We start from the raw sequence: 25,827 nt of genomic DNA on the forward strand, positions 1-25,827 counted from the left end.
AGGGAACCCTTTCTGGGTCAAAAATAAATAAAAAAAGACTCGGCAACTTTGAGAAAAGAAAGGTTAAGGAAGGCATGTTCCTCCTCATGAGTATAAATGTATGTGAATTAACATACTCTCAGTACAAGTACCTCAAATCCCTACTTTAGTGCAAAAGGTACCTCTATTTTTGATCTAATAATCCTTCTTATCGGAACATTTTTTTACCACAAATACAGAAACTTTGAGACCGTGAAATAAAGGACACATGAAGCGGTAAGAATGGATTTTCATTCTTTCTCTTGCGATATGCGAGGGTTGCAGATTACATTGAAATGCCATAACCTTTAGCAGGCACATATTCAGGGGGAAAAAAACAAATGGTTGAGTTATATAACCATAAAAAACTGCCAACAACGCATCAAATGAAACAAGGAAAATGTCAAAGCAACGCAATAAATACTGTACAGCATCGAGTATTTACAGTCTCCCTATAACGCCAACGTGATGAGCAGTCAGAACAACATGAGGGGCTTCATAATAACAAAAAGCATGACCAGCTGAATGATATGAGGAGTGTTGAAAACTGTAAACACATTCACACGTTCTTCCTTCAGGATTATTGTGCTTCTACCGAGTGTCTCTTCTTACAACCGAAGCCAAACAATCGTAGAAACATTCAGTGAAATATTAAAGACCTCCCAATAACTTAAACATGTTATAATACAAACAACGTACCAACACATATTATCTTTATACAGAAAGGAAATCTCAAGGTACCGTCAAATCAATTCATACTCAGTGAACCAAACCAGATGTATGTACAGCTCCAGATGAATCCTCAGTGTCTTTATTGCAGACGTTTCCACAAACTTGAGTCTCTTCCATGTGACGGGATTTCCTCAAGAGGCAGCACTTCCAGTGACGCAGGGCGTGGAAGCAGCGGTGGTTCATTACTAAACAAATCAACAAAGATAGGAGAGATTAATCATTGAGCGTAATCAATTTAAAGGGGGGAGGAATTACGTGTTTTTAAAGTCAGCATCTCAAAGGCTCCCTCAACAAAAATATTTTTTCCATTTCATTTTTGGGGATTATTCCCGAAAATAAGATCTGTTGGATATTTTACATATATTCAAACCACTGTATGATAGTTAAAAGCATGAATAAAATCTCCGGTAGAGAAACGGTAACGTTAGACTACAAAGGAACTACAGCACGGTCACATGACGTCACGTTACCACGGCTAAGCTAAGCTAAAGGTGGCTAACGTTCGGCGTGATGATGTTTAGTTGTCTCATTTAAAAACGGAGTATACCATTGGGGTCCTTACTGACATATTTGATTTTGTAGAATAAAACTTGTAAATATTGTACGTTTTGATTTGGTATCAATTAAAAAACGAATAAAAAAACATTGACTTTGAGACGAGGGAACCCGGAAGTGCTAAAATGCTAACTAATTGCTGGGTTTTAGGACTCATTCCTGCGGCACTCTATGACACATCTCTCTCAAATGTCTCACGTGGCGTTTGAAGGACAACCCCTTGAAGAACTTGTGGATCCCGGGCTTGCTGCTCTCCTCCAGTCTGATAATTTGTCCTTTGGCGATCGCAGCTCGGAGACTCATGCTCTTCACTATCCGCGCGCCGGGCTTCGAGTCGGGTGTGGGTCGGGAGGAAACGGTGATGTAGGAGGCGTCCTTCTGCTGCTCCTGGTAACTCACTGCAGGAGAAAATAACATGTACAACATATGGTTTACTTAACCATGAGTATAACTGAGTCATTTTCATGTGTGCACCCTTTTTAGCTGCTTGGTAAATTGAGTTTTGGACAATTAATGATGACGATTATGATCAAGAAATCTATGCATTAAAGGCACAGTTCACCCCAAAATCTAAAATATTTTCATTCCTCTTACCTGTAGTGCTATTTATCAATGTACATAGTTTATTTTATGTCAGCAATGTCTCTTTCTGGAAACATAATCCCCAAACTCTAATAATAATAAATAAATAGCCCTATATTTTGGGGTGAACTGTCCCTTTTAAAGCAGATATTTTTCAGCAGAAAAACCTTTACCTGCGGAGGTGACAGTGGTGTCAGTGGTGCTGGTGAGCTCCAGCAGGATTGTGGGATATGTAGGATGCAACAGGAAGAGTTTTCTGATGAGCGGCTCGGCTGCAGCAACACCTGGAGACACCTGCACAGACAGAGTGGACAGGTGAGTATTTAACGTGTATTTAATCTCGTCGAAGATTCTTTCAAAGAGTCTTTCTGTATTCTCATTTTCTATTGAGGCACCGGAAGGGATTTGTCTCAACAATGTTCTTTACTCTCCGCGGCACACTCACGGTTGTCTTGGTACCATTCTTCAGAGCTTTGATTGGATCGCTGGCCCAGAAGAGGAAAGCTGATTGGCCGGTTGAGGTGGAGATGGCAGAACTATCCAAAACTAGATGAGGACACACGAACTCCGCCGACCAGAGGAGTTTCCCGTTGGCCCCGTCAACCACCAGCGCCTGAAACCAATTCAATTAGAGAAAACAAAGAGGTCAGTTGGGGATATCTTTATCTTATTTCTTCAACTCAGCCCTTGCATGTAGTAGATTTGAGTCTGGATGTATGAATGGTGTGTTTGTTTTACCATCATGATGCCGTTTGTTGCATGCGTGATGAAAAGATCCAGGACTCCATCGCTGTTGAAGTATCCCGGGGTGGGTTGGCTGCGACAGGCGGGAAGATATTACAGGTAAATTATGCAAAATAATCCCACACAGTGGTTTCAGTGGTTCAAATATATGAGTCTTTTTTTTAATGCTTAGTTTTTATTTCAGTTTTTGCAACTTTTACAAGCGTATTCACACTTTTGCCTTATATTTCTTCCCTTTTAGCTTCATTTCACCTGTATTTATGTAAATGTACTGTCTGGTATTCATGGAAGTTGTTTTAAATTGACAGATAACACATTTTAATACACATTATTATATTGATTAATATGTCTATGACCGAGCCACATTTATCTCTGTATGCTCAGTCAGTGGTGAGATAGTGATGTTTGGGCTTTACCTTTGAATGGGAGCTGAGTTGAAGGTCCATTCTTTCTTGATGTCCTTCTGCCTGAGCACGGACAGTTTGCTGGAGCCGAACACCAGCGCCCAGTCGCTCCGGCTGGAGTTCAGGTTGGACACCGAGTCCAGGCTGTTGTGGCTGTTCCCAAAACCGGCCACAAGAGGGAGCAGGAAATCCACACGCTCAGATCCTCTGCAGAGAAGACAACATTGGAATCCTTTCAGTTGTGAATTGCTATATACTTAAATATTTGTAATCGCAACCTAGGAAATTGAACACAATAACAATAAATAAACAATAAAATGTATATAAATAATAACACTAAAACCTAGGAAATTGAACACAATATTTCCCCAGTAATCTAGAAAATAGTTTGACATTAGATACGTATTGTTACAACAACTTCAAAAACGCTACCATTTATTTTACCGTACCTGTAAATGTGTATGAAGGATGAGGAGTTGGTTTTCTTGAGTGCTTCCCACCCTGGATCCTTCCTGCTGAGGGCCTGAGTGAGGGGCATCTTCCCAGTGGCTCGAATATAGATATCACGCAGGGAAATGGCCTCCACGTTACCTGAGGGGGAAAAAAACACGTTGACACAAAGAAAGAAACTAATTTGTAACGTAAATGACCTAAATCAGGAACCTCACAATGCTAATAACGTTAACTTATGCCTGGTTTGTCTGTGGTTAACACAATTACGACTAAACGTCATCACATGGAACATTAGCCGCCTTTAGCTTAGCGGTGGGGAAGTGAAGTCATGTGTCTGTGATGTAGCTCCTTTAAAACCGAAACTTAGCTTTTCCTTCTTTGGTTGCATTTATGCTTGAATAATTAATATCTGGAGATTATCCTGCTGAACAATAGATGTTAGCATCATTAATGTGTTGGCCAAAGAGCTTATTTTCTGCATAATTCCAAAATCCAATAGAAAAATCCCATTAGCTTCTTGTGAAGGGAGCCCTTGCGATGCTAACTAACCAAAAAACATCACCCCTGCACCTCTCTATCGCTACTCGATTCCTTTACCTAGTCCAAAGAGGATGTAGTAAGCCCCCTGTTGCGTCTCATGCAGCATAGGACCAATCAGCTTCCCTTGTCCGGTGAGGTTGAAAGGCACGGGATGTCCGAGTTTCGCCCCCGACAGCCCGGAGATCAGCGTCAGGGACAGATCCAGAGCCTGGAAGAGAGTGGAGCAGAAGACTGAATGCAAAGGACTGGAAACATGATCTGTGAGGCTCAGAATCACTCAGAGAGGGAGGTACCTGGTCTGCAGGCAGGGTGGCGATGAGCAGGTCTGGGACGGAGTCGCCCTGCAAGTCTGGAAGTAAAATCGCCTGGGATTCAATGCTCTTCAGCAGGACCGACCACAGCTTCTTCCCTGGGGGAGAGAAAGGAAATCTGACCTGTTTTAAACACTCTGGATAGTTTCCTCTCTGATTTGAGTACTCCTTATCCACTCCTGTGATCATGTGTAGCTTTGCTCGTCTTTCTAACCGGTCGTGCCGTTGACTGCCATGATAATGGACTTCCCGATGAGGAGGACCACGGGGGACGGCTGGCTGCTGTACCGCAGGCCACACTGGATGTACATCACACACTCCCGCATCACCTTCCTCCACAGCACCTGACCGGTGACCGCAGACAGGGCCACCGCACTGAAGACTGGGAGGACAAGGAACATCGTTAATAAAGTGAGGCTATAAGGAAACTACATCAGGGTCACATGACCTCACGTCACCACCGCTAAGCTAAAGGCGGCTAATGTTGGGCTATAAAGGAACTACAGCACGGTCACATGACTTCACGTCACCACCGCTGAGCTAAAGGCGGCTAATGTTGGGCTATAAAGGAACTACAGCACGGTCACATGACTTCACGTCACCACCGCTGAGCTAAAGGAGGCTAATGTTGGGCTATAAAGGAACTACAGCACGGTCACATGACTTCACGTCACCACCGCTGAGCTAAAGGCGGCTAATGTTGGGTAACAGGACTCATTCCTGCACCACTTGACGGATAAACCAGGGAAACATTCTGAAACATAAGGATAAAGAAGGGGATAGAGGATATATACATACTCGTGTTCCCTTGCTTTGGATGGGTGTCGTTGGTCCATTCAGTTACTCCCAGAAACACGTCCGCCACTGAATCACCGTCAACATCCCATAACGCAAGCGCCGGTGGAGTTACACCTACACAGAGAAAACCACAACAAAGTGAACACCACCTGCAGCACGATTCCTTCACTGTTTGACTGAAGCTTCGAACAGGAACACACATGTGAATCATAAGAGTTTGGATTCTGAAAATACAGGTTAAAAATACTTTGGTGGTCATTTCATATCTAGTTTGAGTGTATTTCCACTCCACAATGCTCTATAGTGTGCATGCTGAAACAGAACATGTGGTGGGTGGAATCCTGTATAATTACAGTTTACAGATTAATGGGTGAGTCCGCGTCGTCTCGCCACAGAGACTCCCAAATCAGTCTTTATAAAGCGTGCACATAAGCCTGGCTGGATTTTGAGACACAGATAGGATGAAGGCCCTTCCACATTTCCTACATTTTAGCAACACACACAGACTCTATGATTGTTAAGCAGCTTTTTTTGTGGTTGGTAAGAACTTGATGTCTCTTTCTGGGGTTAACGCTTACAATTCAAGAGTTTTTTTTAAGGGCTTTCCAGGCCCATTTCCTACAATTTCAAGGACCCAACATGGCATTATTTGACACACAGGAACAGGATTCACTGATAATTTGTAGAATGAGAGCCAGCAGGCTAAACGGAGAGCGGCTCGAGCCCTTTTTACAATTAACTGAGCCAGGCCCGGCCCTGACCATTGTTCTGCCCTAGGCATGAGTTTAGCTGGCGCAACCGACGCAACTGATTCTGTTTACCTTCTGCGTCCCCCAGCGCTCTCTCCCACTGCGGCCTCTCCCCCAGATCTCCCTTCCGACACGGGATCAGGAACGCACACAGCAGCACGAGCAGCGCCGCGCAGACCAAAGGCACCAGGAAAAACGCACTTCGGATCGCAGTCTTCATCCTCATCCTCTTTTCCTCCGCCTCAGTACTATGAACCCCAATCGCAGCACCCCCTAATGTCCCGGACCCCCCTCTGTCCTCCCCTGATCTGTCCCTCCCCGTGTCTCTGTGGCTCCAGTACTGCATGCCTTTCATGTCGTCTCTGTCCGGCCTGGATTTGCTCGGCAGTCGTTCTCTCCACTCGTCGTCGTCGTCCTCTTCCTCCTCCTCTTCGTCTTGCTGAGCCCCGTCTTCGCCGCCCCCCAGTCTTCCCGATTTACTGCCCCGCAGCTTCGAGGGGCCCAAGCCGAGGCAGCCGTCCCTGCTGAGGCCGTTTCGGGGGTAGTTGAGAACGAGGTCATCCTCCTCGCTCTCGTCCTCGCTGTCGGCCTGGGTCAGAGGGTCGTACTCCCCCAGCTCCGAGCCCTTCTTCCCTGCAGAGACACAGGATGTAGAAACACAATTACTGATGTGATCCCAAACAACACTGATGCCTTAGAGATGGATCCTCTCTGATCTCTGGCTACTCATGGTTTTCCTCCTCTGTAGGGGAGGTGTTAATGTCCATTCCACATTTTACCAAAGTACTTTCCCTTCGTACTCAAACATTAACCCTAGGAATCCCATTTAAATAATCAACGGAATAAAACACATTGTATTTGATTTGTATTTGGCACAGGACCACATACGTTATTTATTCAGGGGTAAATAGGGTTTTGTGGACAGACTCTATTTTAGAATTAGGTTAAATAGGGCGGTGGTGGCAAAGTCCATAGGGGCTTGGCCTGGGAACTGGAAGGTCACCAGTTCAAGTCCCCGAAAGACCAAGTGCCACCGTGGTGGCAAGACACTGGTTACCTACACTGCTCCCCGGGCGCCGTACATAATGGCAGCCCACTGCTCCTAACACTAGGATGGGTCAAATGCAGAGACCACATTTCGTTGTCCTAGTACTTGTACTCTGTGCAATGACAATAAAGTTGAATCTTCATCTTCAAATATCTCTTTAAACACAGGAAGTTAAAGTAAAATTGTGCATTCAAATAAAACATATACTGTTATATACCTTTTTAACAACTTCATAATATTATTTTCTGACACATTAGGGATGGAGAAGTTCCTTACATTATGTTTACATTCATTTTATTTTGATGTCTGAAGCCGGCTAATGATTTGAAACCATGAACATACAAGTTAAATAATAAAATAAGTAACACAACAAATACTCCTATCGTAACACTAAGTAACACGGGGGCGGTGGTGGCAAAGTCCATAGGGGCTTGGCCTGGGAACTGGAAGGTCACCAGTTCAAGTCCCCGAAAGACCAAGTGCCACCATGGTGTCCCTGAGCAAGACACTGGTTACCTACACTGCTCCCCGGGCGCCGTACATAATGGCAGCCCACTGCTCCTAACACTAGGACCATAGGTAATATTCAGGGACATTTGAATGAAACTGAACGTATTAGAACTTCCTATGAAAAGTGTTTCTCTGCCCTCACCGTTTATTGAGACGCATGCACCTCTTTTTTTCGTATTGGTGTGTAACCAACTCTTCATCGTGGTGCTGCTTTCACCGGGGGAGACTGTGATTTTTGCAAGTTGTAGTCTTTCCATTGTTGGCTATTACCCTACATACTATCACCTGTACCTATGGTTTGCTCTTATTCGTAACATGTATATGAGAACACACCTTTTCGGCCAGATGAGCTATCCAAACCAGGGGTCACACATTTTCTGAGCAAAAGCAATGCCCTTTCCCTAAGGATGTGTTTTTAGGAATTCATCACCTTCTTTCTTTTTAAAAAAACCTTTCACCATGGTGCTTTTTATAGTGGTTCAACTAGGTGGTATTTTAGGGAGTAGTTTTCCCATTGTTGTATACCAGGCTAATACCATACATACTATTACCTGCTTCTGTGTTATACTCTAATACGTCACATTTAGGCGAGTTAGTGTGACAGAAAGATCTTTGCATACACCTTTTCCGCCAGATTAACTACACAAACGAAAGGTCAAACATTTTCTGAAGTGTGTTGTTGTTTACTTTTTACAGTTTAGGGAACGGGGAAGGTCCTAGACCTACGAGGCATCTCACAAAGTAGGTGAGTCACCTCAGTAAGCAGACCTATGCCCCTTCAAAAATTCTTCTCGTTATGTTTACGAGGACACGGGCGTCACCCCGCGTCGTTATTTTCCTTACTCATCAGTTTAAGGCATGACCTCTGAACCGTAGAAGACAGGGCTACACACAATGCCCAGGTGCTCTGTGTCGCGGTGTCAACCGTTGCTCAAAGGCAGCAGGTTACTTTCCCACCCACAGCTCCTTGTGTGTGTAAGTAATGTGTGTGAATTGATCGATTACAATAAATATTTCTACAAACATAAGAAGTAAAATTGTGAATACCTGAACAACCTTATTAAAGAGCACCGTCAAATTAATAATTTCCAATCATTTTTCTGTTTCATCTTTATCCTAATAATGCCAGCACTATCACTACTAACAATACAGTTACTATTTCTACCAGGGCACTTAGAAATCTGGGGTTTGAATCATTGTTTTCATCAGAAGTATACATGAGCAGTACCAATATTCATTTGTTTTAATAATATATATATAATATCCACTGAGTTGTTTTTTTCCTGGGATCACATGTCCTCCTACAGTGGGGACATTACTAGCAAAGGGGACAGTGGAAATGAAAGGTTAAAATAACACAAGTGGACTTGCATATTGAATAGAAAGCTAAACTTAATTTATAAAAATGTAATAAATACAAATCCAAGGTAAAAGGAAAGTAGCATTATAGAAATAGGGTCAATTATAATTTTGAGTTAAAGAACACTGCTATAACAACAGTGCAGATGTTGCTGCTACGTCACAAAACTATACTTACACTAAAAGGTTTTTGTCCTAATTTTTGTTAGCATGCTTTGCTGGTTTTGCCCTCCAGCAGCAGCTCAGTGTGTGTTGGTAGACATTAGCTAGCAGCTAAGCTAAGAGGCAGGACCCAGCAGTGACGGTTTGACTGAAAGATGTCAACACACTGATTACGAATGCGGAGATCCTGAATGACAACATTTCGGGAAACATTGTCCATTAATCTGGGTTTATTTGGAGGTCATTAAATATGTGTGCAGGAAAAAAAAGGGTGCTTTAAATGAATCAATGCTTTCAGGAGCAGACAAACACGCAGTTCTGGTTGAGACATGTTTAGGGAAATGTTTCGCTAATGTCTGGTTTATTCATCTTTGGTGTTATTTTAGAAATACACACAGAGCATCTTACCGGGTAATTTGAGGGCACGGGACAGTGCTGCAGCCATTTCTCCTTTAACGGATCCGAGAGGCAGCGACGAGACGAGAGGCAGCGGTGATGATCAACTGAACAGGCTCCGCACGGCAGGTTAGAGCTGCCCAGGTGCATCATGGGATATGGAGTTCTTTTGGTTTTGTTTATTTTGCCATGATTTGTTTCCAATAGTTCTTGTGTGTTTGTTGAGTACAATACAGCAAATGTGAGATTAAAAACGAAGCAATATGCAGACGTAAAACCAGGAGATAATAATGAGGATAATTTGTATCTGAACTATTTATTCTCGGCTCTTACTCTTCCTTAGTTCTCAAACATATCCCATTTGTAAAACTAGGTATGCCATTTAATAATGAACATCTTTCGGTCCTGATACATACAACTATACACGATATGTTTTATTTGTAGTTGACCTTATTAAAGAGGACATTACTATCAAGGATGTGTTTTTAGGAATTCATCACCTTCTTTCTTTAAAAAAAACTTTCACCATGGTGCTTTTTATAATGGTTCAACTAGGTGGTATTTTAGGTAGTAGTTTTCCCATTTTTGTATACCAGCCTAATACCATACACACTATTACCTGCTTCTGTGTTATACTCTTATATGTCACATTTAGGCGAGTTAGTGTGACAGAAACATCGTTGCATACAAACGGAAGGTCAAACATTTTCTGAAGTGTGTTGTTGTTTACTTTTTACAGTTTAGGGAACGGGGAAGGTCCTAGACCTACGAGGCATCTCACAAAGTAGGTGAGTCACCTCAGTAAGCAGACCTATGCCCCTTCAAAAATTCTTCTCGTTATGTTTACGAGGACACGGGCGTCACCCCGCGTCGTTATTTTCCTTACTCATCAGTTTAAGGCATGACCAGTCAATCGTCGAAGATGGCTCTAGTCACAATGCCTAGGTGTTCTGTATCACGGTTTCAACCATTTCTCATTGACGTCATATTATTTTTGCTCCCACCAACAGATCCTTGTGAGTGTTAGTAATGTGTGTGAATTGTTTGTGTAAATTAAAGGTTTTAAAGACAGTAAAGTATATTTATTGGGCATAACAATCTGCATTTTTCGTGACAGTATCGCGCAAAGGCTCATGGGTACTGAAACTATTATCTCATTTGAATTTAGTCAAGAGCAATCAAACGCAGAATATTTATTTATCACACGGGCAGTGGTTTTGCAGTGAAATCTGAATGTTCTTCCAATAAATTGACATTATACCGGTGTTGGTTAGTAATTGATCAGCAAATGATTATTTTTTATAAAATACAAGTACATTCAGTTTCGAAAACCGTGTTCGCATTCTGGCACAGCACATTTGCCGTAGGCCTAGCTAAAAATCTCCTCTAACACGCATGCGCAGTGAAGCAGTGAGAAAATGGCAGACGTCTCTTTGGATGAAGTTATACGACAGCGCGGTATTAACCTCAAGGCACCAGCGAAACGGTACGAAAAACACACCAACCAGCTGATAATTGTTTGTTTATTAAGGACGAGGTAGCCTGTAGTAACATTTCTAAAGCCAAACGGCGAACTGAGAGCTCTTATTGTTGGTAAAATACCGCAAGCTAACAGTAAGCTAAAGGCTAGCTTGGCTACGATGTATATTTCAGCTGTGGGCCTTTTTGTCTGAAGCATTCACTGTTAATGTATAAAATATGGGCAGAAGTGTGAAGTAACTACGTACATCTGCAGCATACAAAGTAATTGAAACTAGCTGCACCTTTGCCAGCTTTGATAAAACATATAATACATTATTCTGAAATGGGCTAAGTACTTCTACTTTTCGTACTTTATATTTTTATGCTAATTAGTTTTCATTTTACTTGAGTAACCTTTGCACTGCTGAATGTTTACTTGTGACACGGTATGCGTACACTATGGTACTTGTACTTTTACTCAAGTAGACGATACGAGTACTTTTCCCCCCTCTCAATATGGGTAAATTCCGAAAGCAAAGTCCAACAAAACGTATGTAAGTCGCAGCGACACAAACTCTTGCGACGAGTGTCTGTAGCTTCACTCGCCAGGCTAGCTTTTGTTATTGCACGAGCTACAATGACCGGGTTAAACTAAGGTGGTGGCTTAAACAAACAGATGTCTAAAACGTATCAACATTGTCCTTCCTCCACTATTGTGTGAGAACGCACAAAGGAATATATAGACTCTAATTGTACGTGTAAATAGCATGTCCCGATATGAAACGTAATTTCAGCTTGAAAATGAAATGATAGTTAAGTGTACGTGTCAAAACATTGAACTCTTATTTGAGTTTTCATGAACATGTGTAATAAAGCCCTGCCTTTAAAATCCTAGTGGGTTTTGCTTCAACATTGATTGACTCTGTTTTTTCTGTTGCAGACCAATGTTTGGAAGAGGTGCAGGAACAGTTGGCAAGAGCTTTGATGCTCGCCAGAAGATCGGGGCTAATGATGTCCGACAGCGGCTTGGACCAGGAGCAGGTAAGGGCCATATTGGCTGAAATCATACACTGTTTTTATCAACAAAAAAATCAAGTTTTGAGGATTAATACGTCTTTTGCTCTTAATTTCTGTTATTTCTCAGGATTTCAAGTGAAAGATGCCAGGGAGAAGTTGGTTCAGAAGGATGCTCGCTTTAAAATACGTGGCAGGGGAGGAGCAGCAGGCGGAGGTGGAGGAGGAGGAGGGATGCAGGATGCTCGTCAGATGATCAACTCGCGCAAACAGGGGCCAAATCCGTTCGGCGTCCCCGCACAGACAATGCCAAAGATGGCAGTGACACAACATCTGCAGGGCCAGATATTTGTGCCACAGATTCAGATACAGACCAACAATAGTCTCGCCGCTATGAACTCGAGGCAGTTTAACCCGACTGCCCAAGGACTTAGTTTGAGGGGCAGCGCGTCGCCACAGATGGGCAATACTAAGAGAGTGATGGATGCTCGAGATAGACTGAGCCTCAAGAGGAGCATTGGAGGGACACCATCACAGGCAGCTGCTTCACATCCCTTAAAAATCACCAAGACCATCCAGGTGAGGTTTGACGGAGTTACTTTATTCTTCTCAGCACTTTTATCTTTCTATCTCCGCAATTCGATTTCTCTCTCGTTGTCTCCCTTCTGTCTGTGGATGGTTTCAGTGTGGTAGTGTCATTTAAAAGCACAAACTGTAAACAGGATAAGACACCAAACTGAGTGATGTAGGCCTCTAGAAGATCAGCATCACGGCATGCATGTTTATACTTGTTGAGGGGTAAAAGCACACTGACATGCTGCATTCTAATATTTGATGCCTTCTTTTTTACAGCAACGTCCGATGGGAGTAGGGTTGACAAGTGGAATACGTTCAAATTCACAGGTAGGATTATACTCTTAAATATTCCTTTGAAAAAGAGTGATGACTAAGATTATAAAACGTGGTATTAAAGTCATTTTTGTCTCCCATAGCCTCTCTCAAATGAGCACGATGGCCCCCACAATAAACAAATCAAGATCACTGCAGCTAATGCTATGCTCCAGTCACGGGTAAGAGCTGCATTCTGTCTGAGTCAGCACTCAGACTAATCAAATATATTCATCATTGCAGGATGTACGCCTGTCTCCTGCATTACATGAACTCCTCCTTTCCTTTGCTTCACACAGCCCGGCACAATGGGCTCCACCTTCTCCATGTCAGGTCCGATCACCAAGGTGGTTAAAAATGATTCGTACACGGCCCCCTCCCGCCCTCCTGTCCCCGTGGCCCCCACCCGACCAAACCCCAACATGTCTGCCGGGCGGCCCTCAGCTGCAGCCTTACAGCCCGTCTCCAGGACCCTGCAGCAGAGCCCGGCAGAAACCAGCACCCCCGCTCCCGCCCCCCCACAGGTAAACATTTATCAGTATGCACACCATGCCAAGCTTTTTGTAGATTGACCCCGGCTAAATGTATTATTCAGTGTCATTTGCATTTTCATTGAATACAGAAACCAACTGAGACACGGTCGATTGATATTTTATAAAGCCGGTTCATTAGAAATGCCACCGCCAGAGCTCCTGGGGTTGTTGTAATTAAAATCCTTCTGATTTATTTATCATAATTCCGCTTGATTTACAGCACATTCTCCTGTATTTTGGGGGATAAACTCTTCCAAACTTCCAAAATGAATGGAAATTTCGTCTATGAAATATTTAGAAATGTCCAAATTCCTAAACATCTGATTTTATTAAGGAATTTAACCATTTTTTGGACATAAAATTCAATATTTACAACTTAATTCTCTGTACTCATCATATCCTATGAATATTTTCCCATGCTAGGAACTTTAGCCTGTCCAGCTTCATCTCCTCCCTCACTCTCTTATAATAAAATAGCAGATCCCGATCCCCTTATTTGGTGTTTACTCGAGTCATTCCTTTTAAAATATGGGATTTAATACAGGTAGACGGGTAGCCTCTGCCCTGTTTGTATTTTGTGATTCCTCTTCCCACTTCCAGGCGGTGGCAAGACATCTCCATCTGTAGCTGTAAGGATGAATAAAAACATAGACGTGTTAGCATTTTGCACAAACTCGCCACGATGCTTGGACACGTCAGTTGTTTTCCTTGCATGTGCTTGATCATGAGATGTTGTCGTATTTTTTCCAGTCTGCTTGCAGTCCCCTGGAAGGGACCAAAATCACGGTGAACAACCTGCACCCCCGCGTCACCGAGGAAGACATAGTTGTGAGTAAATCAAACGGATTATCTTTTGGTTACATTGGCTAATGTGCTGTAGTGCATTGATCACTTATTTAATGTTTGTGTGTGTCCTCAGGAACTGTTCTGTGTGTGTGGGGCTCTGAAGCGAGCGCGGCTGGTGAAGGTGGGCGTGGCTGAGGTCGTGTTTGTGCGTAAAGATGACGCCGTCAGCGCATACAGGAAGTACAACAACCGCTGTCTGGATGGTGAGTGTCAGTAGCAAGGATGCACACATTAAAATGACTTTGGCTTTCCGTGCAATTGAAAGACCGAAGCGTGGAGTTTTCTGGTTTAGGTCTTAATTGTCCAAATTTGACCTTTTTAGTTTCTGAGCGACTTTCATTAACAAGGTGTATAGAGTTTCATTTTGTCCTTTATTTTTGCTTATCTTGTTTTCTGGTCCTCCCCCAGGTCAACCCATGAAGTGTAACCTCCATATTCAGGGGAATGTCATCACTTCTGATCAGCCCATTCTATTGTAAGTGAGCCCACCAGGCTTCATTTGTTCATTTCACACTGATCTTTACTTTACTGTGTGTGCATGCACATAGCATATCTCCTCTGCACTCTATCTTAAGTAAATCTAAACCAGTCATGTCTTTTAATTATCAAGAAAAGTGACATTGCTTCTATTTAACTTGCATAAACTGTCCAGCCAGCCTTTGTTGTGGTACATTGAGTCACCTTTTGATGAGGCAATTACTCAGAGACCACATTTTGTATTGAGATTATTCAGTCTAATCAATGGCCATTGTGTTTCCGATCGGGGACTCTCAAAACGATTTGATCTATAACAAATAATGTAATCACGTTTAGTCATTGGCTGTTGCACTACCCACTAGACTACAGACTACAGTCTTAATAAACAAAGTTGATATTGGTTCCCGGTCAACGTGTCCGGGACATTTTAAATATCCTTGGACAAAAGTGAAGCTGTCCAATAACATCCTCTCTAACACCAACCATGTTCTGAAGAGCCAATAGGAATTGTTGCCGTCTAATCGGACACTCAGGGGCCTACGATTAAATAAAGTCAGACTGAAGCTTTGTGTCAATCCTAAGAGTAAATACAGAGCTGAATCTCAGGTCTTTGAGCATGTTTCTCTGTGATTTGTGTTAATTGTTTGTTTTTCTTGTATCTTGTCTTAATATCTGTCTGTAAATCTTGCAAATGGAGCTGCTGTGATGCTAGTCAGATTTCTGACTTCATCTGACTATTAAAGTAGAATAAAACTGTCTAAGATAAGATATACTTCATTGACCCCATGTTAAAAGCAGGCATTGCACATACATTAAAAAAAAGGAGTAAAAAATAAGCAAAAATGAAATATAAACATCTCAAAATAGAAAATAATACAGAACTATAAAGTAGAATACAAGTTGTCCGTGAAACGTACGAATCAGCTCATTGTCTGACACATAAACACTGAAAGACCAAACCAGCACGCCTGTAGTCCTGCCATTTTAAAAACCAGCTCACAGAAACCCTGCTTATTATTTTACGACTTTTTTTATGTGATCTTCCAGGAGGCTCAGTGACACCCCGGGTGCCGGCAACAGCAGCAGCGGCACGAAGAAAGACGGTCTCCCTCCCTCCCTCATGTCTCGCACCGCCGGGCAGCGAGCCTCCTCTCAGCCGACCCCCGAGGTGGATCCTCAGACGATCCTCAAAGCTCTGTTCAAGTCCACCGCTCAGTCCAGCTCCTCCAGCGAAGCCCCCAGCGCACAGGCCACCGCCTTCCGCATCAAGATATAGATCCAGTGTCTGCTCATTAACATGTTACTGCTTTCTCAGTGTTCTCACACACGCCCACATCACGTGAAACCGATTTTTACACATTTGATAATTATGACTTCTCCAGACGGCACCAGACGCTTCTTCCTGATTAGAGGAAAGTATCATGTGATTTGTTGTTGAACCCAATGTGGTGGGGGGGCCAAACTAAACTGGATATTTTTTTATTTTTGTCAATGCAATACCAGCCCATTTTGATATGTTGAGGTTTGTTTTAATACACCAGTTTTATCAGCCCCCTTTCCAAGAGGAAGGCTGTGGCAAAAAGACCTAGAAAGCCAATTGACATACATTAAGAATCACTGAGTTATTTAGGATTACATTTTGTGGTGCAATCAGGTTTGTCCGTACTTTTTTTTTCAGATTTTCGAAATGAAACAACAATAATGAAACACAGACGGTCAAAAAACAGTCCAATCATGTTTTTAATTTTTTTAAATTTACCGTCTTTGTAGCATTGAGATTTCTGTGTGCTGCGTTTGTAACTGGTTTTACTTGGTTGTCCCGTAAAGGAAGCAGTATACTTTTGATTCTTCCTAGTAATCATAACACTTGATTTATGTTCAAAGATTGTAAATTACTTTCTGTTGCTTTCTTGGTATGTCAGTCAAGAGACTGGAGCGATGAGATCTGTCTGTGAAATGTGGCCATTAAATATTTAGCTTTCTAGTTTGTTGTCTGAGACTCTTCTTTCCTTCCATGCATTATTCTAGAAATAAAACTCCTATATTTGTTTATGATAGAATTGCTTTATTTTGAAAATCTCGAATATATCGCAGGCAAAATATACACTTTTTGTAACTATTTTTATTAATTTTTTTGATCAGACGCGATTGATGGATGAATTTATAAACTGCATTTTCTTTTTTATGTGTTTTTTATCAGTAGTATTTACTTCTTTATTTAAAAATGTTGATGTTTTTACTACGCACTTGGTTTTTGTTCTACTTCCGGTGTGAGAGGTCATTCCAAAATGGCGCCCTCCAAGAAGAAACATGCTAGTAACCAGGCTTGTGTTATTCCTGGAGGATTTACAGGTAATTACCAACACAATAAAGTATCTTATTATCAGTTGTTCCCTAAGATAGTGATTTAACCTCCGACTCGAAGTTTTTCTTGCCGTTTTACGCGGTTTGAGAATTCACTAAACGTTAGTCTGATTACCTGATGATACTGTTTCTGTCTGATTGATTGTTTTTTGCTTTCATTTAATTTTTTCTTTTTCTCTTCTAAGTGCTATCTTTACAGTTCAGTTCTGTAAGCGTTGCCCAACACAAGCTGTACGTGAAGGAGCATAAAGTCCGGGCAGAGAGGAGCTCTCACAGACCGATGGACCGGACTCTGTTTGTGCTCAACATCCCCCCGTACTGCTCAGAGGTATTATAGAAACAGCATGAACATAAATATGTGCCTCAGAGGTGGGAGAAGTACTCAGGTCTTGTACTTGATTAAAGTAGAAGTACTCAGGTCTTGTACTTGATTAAAGTAGAAGTACTCAGGTCTTGTACTTTAGTAAAGTAGAAGTACTCAGGTCTGGTACTTGAATAAAAGTAGAAGTACTCAGATCTGGTACTTGAGTAAAGTAGAAGTACTCAGGTCTTGTACTTTAGTAAAGTAGAAGTACTCAGATCTGGTACTTGAATAAAAGTAGAAGTACTCAGGTCTGGTACTTGAATAAAAGTAGAAGTACTCAGGTCTTGTACTTGAGTAAAGTAGAAGTACTCAGGTCTTGTACTTGAGTAAAGTAGAAGTACTCAGGTCTGGTACTTGAATAAAAGTAGAAGTACTCAGATCTTGTACTTGAGTAAAGTAGAAGTACTCAGGTCTTGTACTTTAGTAAAGTAGAAGTACTCAGGTCTGGTACTTGAATAAAAGTAGAAGTACTCAGGTCTTGTACTTGAGTAAAGTAGAAGTACTCAGGTCTTGTACTTGAGTAAAGTAGAAGTACTCAGGTCTTGTACTTTAGTAAAGTAGAAGTACTCAGATCTTGTACTTGAGTAAAGTAGAAGTACTCAGGTCTTGTACTTGAGTAAAGTAGAAGTACCAGAGTGTAGGAATACTCTGTCACAGTAAAAGTATTCTAAATGTTCCTCCAGTGAAAGTAGAAAGTACTCTCCTCTAAATGTACTTAAAGTAGTGACAGTAAAAGTAGTCATTGTCTGATTGGTCCATTTCAGAATAATATCTCTGATATGTTTTATAATGATTGATCATTAAAGTGTTCTCAGAGCTGGTAAAGGTGCAGCTAGTTTGAATGGCTTTGTATACTGCAGGGTAGCTGCTGGATTTACTGCAGGTGAACTACAGTCTGATTTAAGGACTGATTATATTTACCATTATTAATCCTAATCTGCCTAGCAACTAAAGGTACAAAATAAATGTAGGGGAGTAGAAGTACAATATCTACCTCTGAATATACTTGGTTGCTTAACACCACTGTCTGCTTTAGATTTTCTTTTTATATACAAGAAAATGTATTATCCTTTAAATATAGAACAGCTGTCTAACCCTGCATTGCTGTCTGTGTTTCAGGATGTTGTCAAACGGATGTTCTCAGAGTTCGGTTCTGTTCAGTCCGTGGAACTGAGGGACCATCCGGGTTCCTCACATGAGTCTGGACCCAAGATTTCCAAAGTCTTCAGACCAGCTGCCAAACAGGTCAGCAGGCTCTTTCTGCTCTAACGAATAAAAACATCCACTGTCTTGTTCGGCATTGTTAAAGTCTTTATTTGGCTCCAATAATAGTGGAACAAGCTTTGTATTGATACCAGGACACTAGAAAGACTACATCTTTTTCATTGCTGATTGAAAACTCACTTGTTTCCATTGCATTGTCCAATAAAACAAACACCTTCTTGCTGTTCCGAGTTTATCGTTATGGTTGATTGCATGTAATCGTAAGTCGCTTTGGGTGAAAGCATCAGCTAAATGAAAATGTACTGTAATTCTTAATCTTCAGTGTCTCTGTCTGTCTCTTCCAGGGTTTCAAAGTGGGCTACGTTGTGTTTGAAAACGCCTCCAGTATAAAAGCAGCTAAATCACACCCACATAACGTTCCTCTGGTCGTCAGCACCAAGGAGCATCCAGTGAGGACAGGAACACAGAGTGAGTGATTCAGATGTATATGCTGTTGCACTATATCTTGTATATCTTATATCTTAATGCCTTTTATTTATGTTTTGTAAAGCACTTTGAGTTGCCTTGTGTTGAAATGTGCCTTGCTGTGATGCAATGCAAGGCTGCAACTAACTTCTCGCTACCTGTTAACCTGTCATTTATTATCTAGATGAATCGTTTGGTCTTAAAATGTAGAGAAATGATCAGAAATGTTATCCCAGGTTTCAAAACCTTGTCTATGGTTGTCTTGTTCAGTCTTTCCAAAACCCAAGTTTGATAATTATGAGTCTATTAGCACGATATCTGTGTTTATCTAGGATATTTAAACTTGTGCGTGTGATTTGTTTCTCTCTCTCGTGGCAGAATGGATTCAGCAGTACTCTGACTCTTTCGTTCACACGGATAAACTGCAACAGACAGTCGACTCCTTCATGGAGGGCTACGACAAACGGAAAAAGGAGGTGAGGAATCTGCAGCGCTTCCTCCAGCGTCACACGCCCACCTATTCCAACATGTGGACTTTAAAGTGTCTCTTCTGTCTCTTAGGAAGAGGAGCGGCAGAAGGAGGAGGCCGAGCAGCAACAGGAGGATGAGGAGGGCTGGGTGAAAGTCACAAGAGGATCCAAGGGCACGAAGGCCCGCCCCCACAGCGAGGCAGCCAATAAGAAGACTCTGCAGAAGGAGATAAGGAAGAAGAAGAGGAAGGAGCTCATGAACTTCTACACCTGGCAGCACAGAAACACCCAGAAAGAACGTAAGTGGCCAGTCTTCACAGCAGATAGAGAAGCTTTTCAAAATAAAATACCTGGTTGGGGCTAACTATATATTTGTTTTTCAGATATCGCTGAACTAAGGAAAAAGTTTGAAGAGGATAAACAGAGAATAGCTCTCCTGAGGGCGCAGAGAAAGTTCAAACCTTACTGAATCAACTCCTTCCATTCCTGATTTCACTGCTTTAGTGTTTTAGTTACTTTATAAACCAGAGCATTTCTTTGTCAATAAACCAGATCTCACACAGATTTATTCTCAACTTTATTGAACTACTGGCACAAAAAGAGATGAATAACAATGGGAAATAATGTATTTGAATTGGGACCAAGTACCAATTCTGTTTTTTATGAATATATAAAGTATCAAGTCAGCAAGTAAAAACTGTATTTGGGCCTTGATTTTATTAAACGTATGTAGCCATAATGCTTAACTACAGCTTTAGATTTTAACAGGAAGTACATTTTGGAACATTTGTTTTCCTTTTACACAAAATGGCATTTTAAAATGTTATTAAAGAAGTGTGGTGGTGCGCCTTTAAGCTATAGACCTCTCCCATTGCCACTACTTCTTTTGCCAATGAGAACACACACACACACACACATGCATGACCTCCATGCCACATCAGCCTCCTTGGGTGAAAACTGTCTGCCTATGTTGGGTGAACTTGTGTCTGCAGAGCTCCTGGGTTGTGCTAAATAAAACAAGCATTTATAAAACAATGTTTTGGTTTTATAAAATGATTAAGTAACCATAATGACTTCATAAAGCTTAAGATATCAGGATCATTTAAAAAGCACAAAACTGGTCTGAATGCACACTACTGTTTTTAAATGTGTTTATTGACATCGTTCACCGTCAACTTGTTCTTTGGTATTTTCTTCTGGTTTCTGCTTCTTTCTGATGATGGACCACACTGTGAACGTTATGATGGAGATCAGGGCCGCACCGACACCAGAGAGAATGTACACCATCACCTGAAACACTGAGGGGAAAACTCTTTTAAGTACTCTGTTTAGAGGTGGTGCTTCCAGTGTCCACCAGGACTTACTTTCCTTCTGTCTGGAACACGGACTGTCCTCTGGTTCGGTGCTGTTCTGACCCACCAGCAGCGGCCCTAAAGACACCAGCTGGACCTGGTCCGACTCTGCGTCTCTCCTCTGTCTCTCCCCCTCAGAGGCTGTGGGAGCAGAGCATAATGTTTGCCACATATACACACACCTCAAATACACAGCGCTTACTCAAATATGTACTCACAGACGATGGCGCATTTCTGTGCACAGTCGGCCTCATCGGTGCAGATTTCCACCCAACAGTAGAAGTACATCTGATGGACAGGTTACACATGTTTGAAGAAGATCTACCTCTTTGATCTTATATTAATATGAGGGTGTGATAAGCGTACCTCCTCCCCACTCGGATTGCCGGTATGAGGGTCTAAGAAGGCAAACATCTGCACATCAAACCTCCGGACCTGGGAGTGAGAGGTGGTTTTCTTCTGGTCGTTTTCAGGGAGGAAGCTCCTCGTGTTGTCCAGAGGGTTCGGACATCTAACGAGGAGACATTTATGTCAGCTGGGGAACATTATTTCAACATCTCGGGTGGATCTACTGAAATGTCGGATAGAGACTAGAGCTGCACAATGAATCGAAATAGTATTAAAATCGCAATTTGGACTAGCACGACATTTAAAAAACGCTAAATTTGTGTTAAAATATCATTTCTAATCAAGACTGTGGAGCTGCAGAGATATCCCAGTTTAAAAATAGCATAAGAAAAGCTTTTTTTGGTACAGATCCTGATTAAAAAATAAAATAAAAATCACTCAAATGTCATTAATCATATCAAAATGGCAATATCCATTAATCAGTTAATCCTAATTAGCTATTTCCTTCCAAACTGTGCAGAATTATGCATACATTTACGGTTTGATCACCAAATAAATCACATCAATATTTGAGTGAAAAAGTTCCCGGATAAAAAGGTTTAGATTTTTTTTATGGTGCATGAGTAAAGCATTTAATAAAAATGCAATTCATATTAGAAAATAAGCATTTTAATGTATTTATATTTAGACTTTACATTGAATTATATCCATTAAGTTAAGGATGTTCACATGTTCATCATCACAGACTGAAGACCCAGCAGTTTAAATTGCAACTCAGCCAATAATTTAATATAAAACACAAACTTTAAATGGACTTTGCTTACTGAAAGATAATAAACTTGCAGAATTCTTGCTATTTAAAGTTTGGATCTTCATGGCTGATTGGACTTATTGTCTCTGGATAAAAACACCAGCTAAATGTCATGTTCATTTTTGCATCAATTTCGACCGCGCTATCCTGCATGCCTCTTAATATTTCCCCTCAAGTCACGTCTGAAATCCCCCCCACCTTACCCGTCATAGAGCAGCGTCCACACAGAGTGTCTGGACGCAGGATAGGCGAAGCAGTCCCTCACTCGTAGGGAGAGTGTGGGGTCTAGAGAGGGATGGGCGATGGAGATCTCCACGTACACAGTTTTGCGCAGCGGGAAGATGACAGGAAGCTGCTCCTCCGGGACGAAGGAGGTGAAGGAGGCATCTGGAGGAGCACATAGTCACAAACACAAGGTTGAGTTTGATGCAATCCAGTATTGGTCTCCATTTCCATTACCTTTGGCTATCCTCATCTGCACTCCGATGGTTCCCAGTCCGACCACAGGCGGGGGGTTGGTCACTGGAAACAAGGAGCGCAATCCTGCTGCACGCCTCAGATCTGAGGCCTCATACTCACACTGCACCTGGAGACTGGAGATACCATTTATCACCACAGAATACTTTACTAATAACTTCTCTCTGTGGCAATTTTTGCCTTTTTGTAGTGTGTTAGTGTCTTTGTGGTTGTTCTGACCCTTTTTCTTAGTTGTTCTGACCCTTTTTCTTAGTTGTTCTGACCCTTTTTCTTAGTCGTTTTATGTATTTTCTAGGTCTCCTTCTCCCCTTTTTTCAGTTGGTGTTTCTCTGTAGTTGTTATGAGTTTCTTTGTGGATTTTTCCTCCCTTTATAATCTTTAGGAGTCTCTTTGCAGCAGTATTGCATTTCTTAGTTGTCGTTTTGGTTTATTTGTAGCCTTTTAAGGTCTCTGTAGTCCTATTAGCTTTCTTCATGGTCATTTTGAGTGTCTTCCTGGTTCGTTTGTGTCTCTTTAACACAATATTTTTCAATCAGAGCCATCAGCGTTACAGTGGTGTGCAGAAGATGATGAAAACAAACCTCACCTAAATGGAGAATGATTGACTATACTTTTAGGGTGCAGCTCCTCCACTTCTACCTCATAGATCGTCACGTCTCCATCTTCCTAAAAGCAGAGCAGAGAAGAAAGGATACAGACTCAAACTAAAACTAACTTCTTCAAGACAAGTGTAAAGAAAAAAGCTTAATTCAAAAGATCAAACTAGAACCAAGAAAAGGGTATTTTCATGTCCTAATTCTAGCATTACCTTCAGCTTTGTCCCACACTCTGTGAGTCCGATCTTGAAGACAGCAGTATCGGTTGTGGTGATCACAGGGAAGCACTGAGGCTGGTCCTTCACTCTGAGGCTGCTGGGATCAATGGGTTTATGCGAGTCTGAGGCCGACACTGAGAACACAAAGTGTCCGTCCCCAGAGCAGGCTGAGGGACACACAGGGACAAGTCAGCTTTTCAAACAAGCATGGTCAACACACGGAGCTATTCAGAGGGAAATCACACATATATTAATTAATGTAAGTAGCACTTTTAAATGTACAAATGCCAGCCTCACCATTGAGCCTGTAGTAGCAGGTTAAGTCATCAGCGTCGTAGCAGCAGCCCCGTTTTCTGCACGCCTCTCTTGAGACGCTTTGGTGGCCACAGTCCACTCGTAGGGCTCGTTCTGTGTCACATTTTCCAGGTAATGCTAGAGGAGAGGCTGCATTAGTGTCTGAATCTGCCTCGGCCAAGCTTCGTAAACCAGGCTTAGACCAGCCTCCAAAGGACAATGTGCAGAAAACGGATGAAAAATGAAGACTGACTTCCCTTATGGAAGATATAACTGTGACAATGGGCTAGTTTTGCTCATCAGCTGTCCCCACTCACGTTCTGGGATGCGCTTGGTCCTCTCGCTGTGTCTCTTTATCAGAGGACAGCTGACGGTTACACTGAACCATCCGTCCTCTCCTGTTAGCTGTACGCTCAGAGGGACGATCGCTCTGCTGCCCTGAGGATCACAAGTCCTGTCAATATTTGTTAAGCAGCTGTGTGTACACCATGTTGTGTTTTACTGGAAGAGGATTTATAGTTTCTTTGTTGTTGTTTTAAGTCTTGTTGTGATTGTCTTTAATCTTGACTTTGAATGTCCTGTTTCCTGTACATTTTCAAGTCTACAGAATAGTCATATACACATGCACTATTGAAGAGGATTAGAGCCATCTAATCATTTTAAGAATAAAGAACAAAGCCAGAAATCGGACTGAGAACTCACAGGATGTGGTCCTAATTCACATCCGTAGTGCAGGTGTATATTCCTTCTTCTGTAGACCTCTCAATGTATAGAAAATTGGAGGCACATTTGTATTTTAAGCTATTTCAACATACGAGAAACAACCACAATAATTTCCATTCAGTCCGTTATTTCACCTCAATCTGTGCATAGCAGCTGTCATATCTGCTGTAGAAGGCCAGGCTCTGGTTTCTCTCTCTGCCCAGTCTCACTCCACAGGAGCCCTCAGATTCAGGCACTGGGATGGTGGCCCCTGTCTTGTCTAAGTAAACAACAAATGACCATCAGTATATGTCCCCAGTAGTGGAATATGACGAAGTATTTTCTCAAGTACTGGTAAATATTGTTGTTTAAACTCCACTGCATATATTTGACACTTGAAGTTACTTTTTTACAATATTATAGCATACTCAAAATATAATATTAATTTACTCGGTAGCACACAATATATCCAAAATGTGCCCCACGGTGATGAATTACAGCCTTTAAAAAACTCTTATAAAGTAATATCTAAAAATAAAACTGGATAATATAGTATTTTATAATATTACACATTTTCTGATCTTTTACTTTTGATACTCGAGTACATTTAGCTGACGTACTTTTACTTAATTAACATTTTTACCTCAATACTTTAACATGTAATGGAGTATTTTCAGAGTGTGGTATTACTTTCACTCAAGTAAAGGACAATTCAATGCAAAGGATGAGGGCCTACTTTAAATTAAACCATTTCCTATCACAATAGGGGTGAGAAATATAGTCCTGCAACAAACAAAGCGATCTCACCTTTAACATGCACATTACTTCTGACCAGAGGACCAAACACGGCTCTTATCCTCCGGTCTGAGCAGGTGACGCTGGGCAGGAGCTGCTCAGGTGTCTCCATCAGCCGAATGGCGGAGGAACACCAGCAGTGCTGCGTCATGGTGGCGAAAAATAAAGTAATCAAACAAAGTTTCTCGCAATGATAATTCATCTTCTTATGGTTTAGATAAGTTGGGTTATACGGTTTTAAGTCTCGGAAATATCACGTCTTTTCCTCGACTCCGGAAAGAGGTCACGTGACTTGTGTTCATTAGGGTTAATTAGTTTGGAGCTTGTTGCGTTTTCTACCAGACTGAAAGATGGACAGCATGGAGCTATGTGATCATTAACATTATGTAACACTTGAAATTAGGTCACAGTTTAACACGTGCAACAGTTTATATGTATAAACATTTAAGAGTCTAAGAAAAACCCATGATATTCATGTAATGGTATTTTGAGTCTCTTAAATTCGTAAAGAAATAAGAAGATAATGTCAGCAGTTAAACTTTACTCAAAGGAGTGTCTAAAAAATATGAATATTATCTTGATTTTAAAAATATCTATTTAGCCTTATTATGTAGCCTATATTACCTTCTAAAAGATATGTTTTTATGCCAAAAATTATATATTTATTTTATTTTATAGAAAGATTCTAATCTTAATTTATTATTATTATTATTATTATTATTATTATTATTATTATTATTATTATTATTATTATTATTATTATTATT

The 25,827-nt window shown here is 41.5% G+C and overlaps 4 protein-coding genes and 2 non-coding genes across 6 annotated transcripts; 2 read left to right on the forward strand and 4 right to left on the reverse strand.

Moving 5' to 3' along the window:
- Nucleotides 1-250: 250 nt before the first annotated feature.
- On the reverse strand, nucleotides 251-9,491 carry fam234b (family with sequence similarity 234 member B). Its single transcript, XM_063904627.1, has 13 exons — nucleotides 9,374-9,491; nucleotides 5,959-6,519; nucleotides 5,138-5,251; nucleotides 4,554-4,721; nucleotides 4,322-4,437; nucleotides 4,086-4,236; nucleotides 3,485-3,626; nucleotides 3,048-3,242; nucleotides 2,626-2,704; nucleotides 2,333-2,500; nucleotides 2,061-2,181; nucleotides 1,504-1,703; nucleotides 251-935 (listed from the first exon to the last, which is right to left on the reverse strand). The coding sequence occupies exons 1-13, from the start codon at nucleotides 9,408-9,410 to the stop codon at nucleotides 933-935; spliced, it is 2,055 nt and encodes a 684-aa protein (XP_063760697.1). The 5' UTR covers nucleotides 9,411-9,491; the 3' UTR covers nucleotides 251-932.
- On the reverse strand, nucleotides 8,151-8,304 carry LOC134878782 (U12 minor spliceosomal RNA). Its single transcript, XR_010167723.1, has one exon. It is a non-coding gene; the product is annotated as a U12 minor spliceosomal RNA (small nuclear RNA).
- Nucleotides 9,492-10,110: 619 nt separating the features above from the next.
- On the reverse strand, nucleotides 10,111-10,264 carry LOC134878793 (U12 minor spliceosomal RNA). The gene has a single exon (XR_010167733.1). It is a non-coding gene; the product is annotated as a U12 minor spliceosomal RNA (small nuclear RNA).
- A 460-nt stretch (nucleotides 10,265-10,724) lies between these two features.
- On the forward strand, nucleotides 10,725-16,564 carry poldip3 (polymerase (DNA-directed), delta interacting protein 3). The gene is made up of 10 exons (XM_063904930.1): nucleotides 10,725-10,847; nucleotides 11,763-11,863; nucleotides 11,967-12,415; nucleotides 12,689-12,739; nucleotides 12,829-12,906; nucleotides 13,024-13,248; nucleotides 14,008-14,085; nucleotides 14,177-14,306; nucleotides 14,512-14,578; nucleotides 15,628-16,564. The coding sequence occupies exons 1-10, from the start codon at nucleotides 10,780-10,782 to the stop codon at nucleotides 15,854-15,856; spliced, it is 1,476 nt and encodes a 491-aa protein (XP_063761000.1). The 5' UTR covers nucleotides 10,725-10,779; the 3' UTR covers nucleotides 15,857-16,564.
- A 268-nt stretch (nucleotides 16,565-16,832) lies between these two features.
- rrp7a (ribosomal RNA processing 7 homolog A) lies at nucleotides 16,833-20,031 on the forward strand. Its single transcript, XM_063902900.1, has 7 exons — nucleotides 16,833-16,932; nucleotides 17,130-17,272; nucleotides 18,428-18,553; nucleotides 18,877-19,000; nucleotides 19,376-19,473; nucleotides 19,559-19,766; nucleotides 19,851-20,031. The coding sequence occupies exons 1-7, from the start codon at nucleotides 16,869-16,871 to the stop codon at nucleotides 19,934-19,936; spliced, it is 849 nt and encodes a 282-aa protein (XP_063758970.1). The 5' UTR covers nucleotides 16,833-16,868; the 3' UTR covers nucleotides 19,937-20,031.
- Nucleotides 20,032-25,404, reverse strand: LOC134877422 (zona pellucida sperm-binding protein 4-like). The gene is made up of 12 exons (XM_063902898.1): nucleotides 25,073-25,404; nucleotides 24,421-24,545; nucleotides 23,881-24,001; nucleotides 23,567-23,701; nucleotides 23,264-23,436; nucleotides 23,042-23,121; nucleotides 22,438-22,571; nucleotides 22,182-22,365; nucleotides 21,186-21,330; nucleotides 21,038-21,107; nucleotides 20,832-20,960; nucleotides 20,032-20,765 (listed from the first exon to the last, which is right to left on the reverse strand). The coding sequence occupies exons 1-12, from the start codon at nucleotides 25,260-25,262 to the stop codon at nucleotides 20,620-20,622; spliced, it is 1,632 nt and encodes a 543-aa protein (XP_063758968.1). The 5' UTR covers nucleotides 25,263-25,404; the 3' UTR covers nucleotides 20,032-20,619.
- Between the last annotated feature and the right edge of the window lie 423 nt (nucleotides 25,405-25,827).

Source organism: Eleginops maclovinus, chromosome 16 (genome assembly GCF_036324505.1).
Source record: "Eleginops maclovinus isolate JMC-PN-2008 ecotype Puerto Natales chromosome 16, JC_Emac_rtc_rv5, whole genome shotgun sequence".
Classification (NCBI taxonomy): Eukaryota; Metazoa; Chordata; class Actinopteri; order Perciformes; family Eleginopidae; genus Eleginops; species Eleginops maclovinus.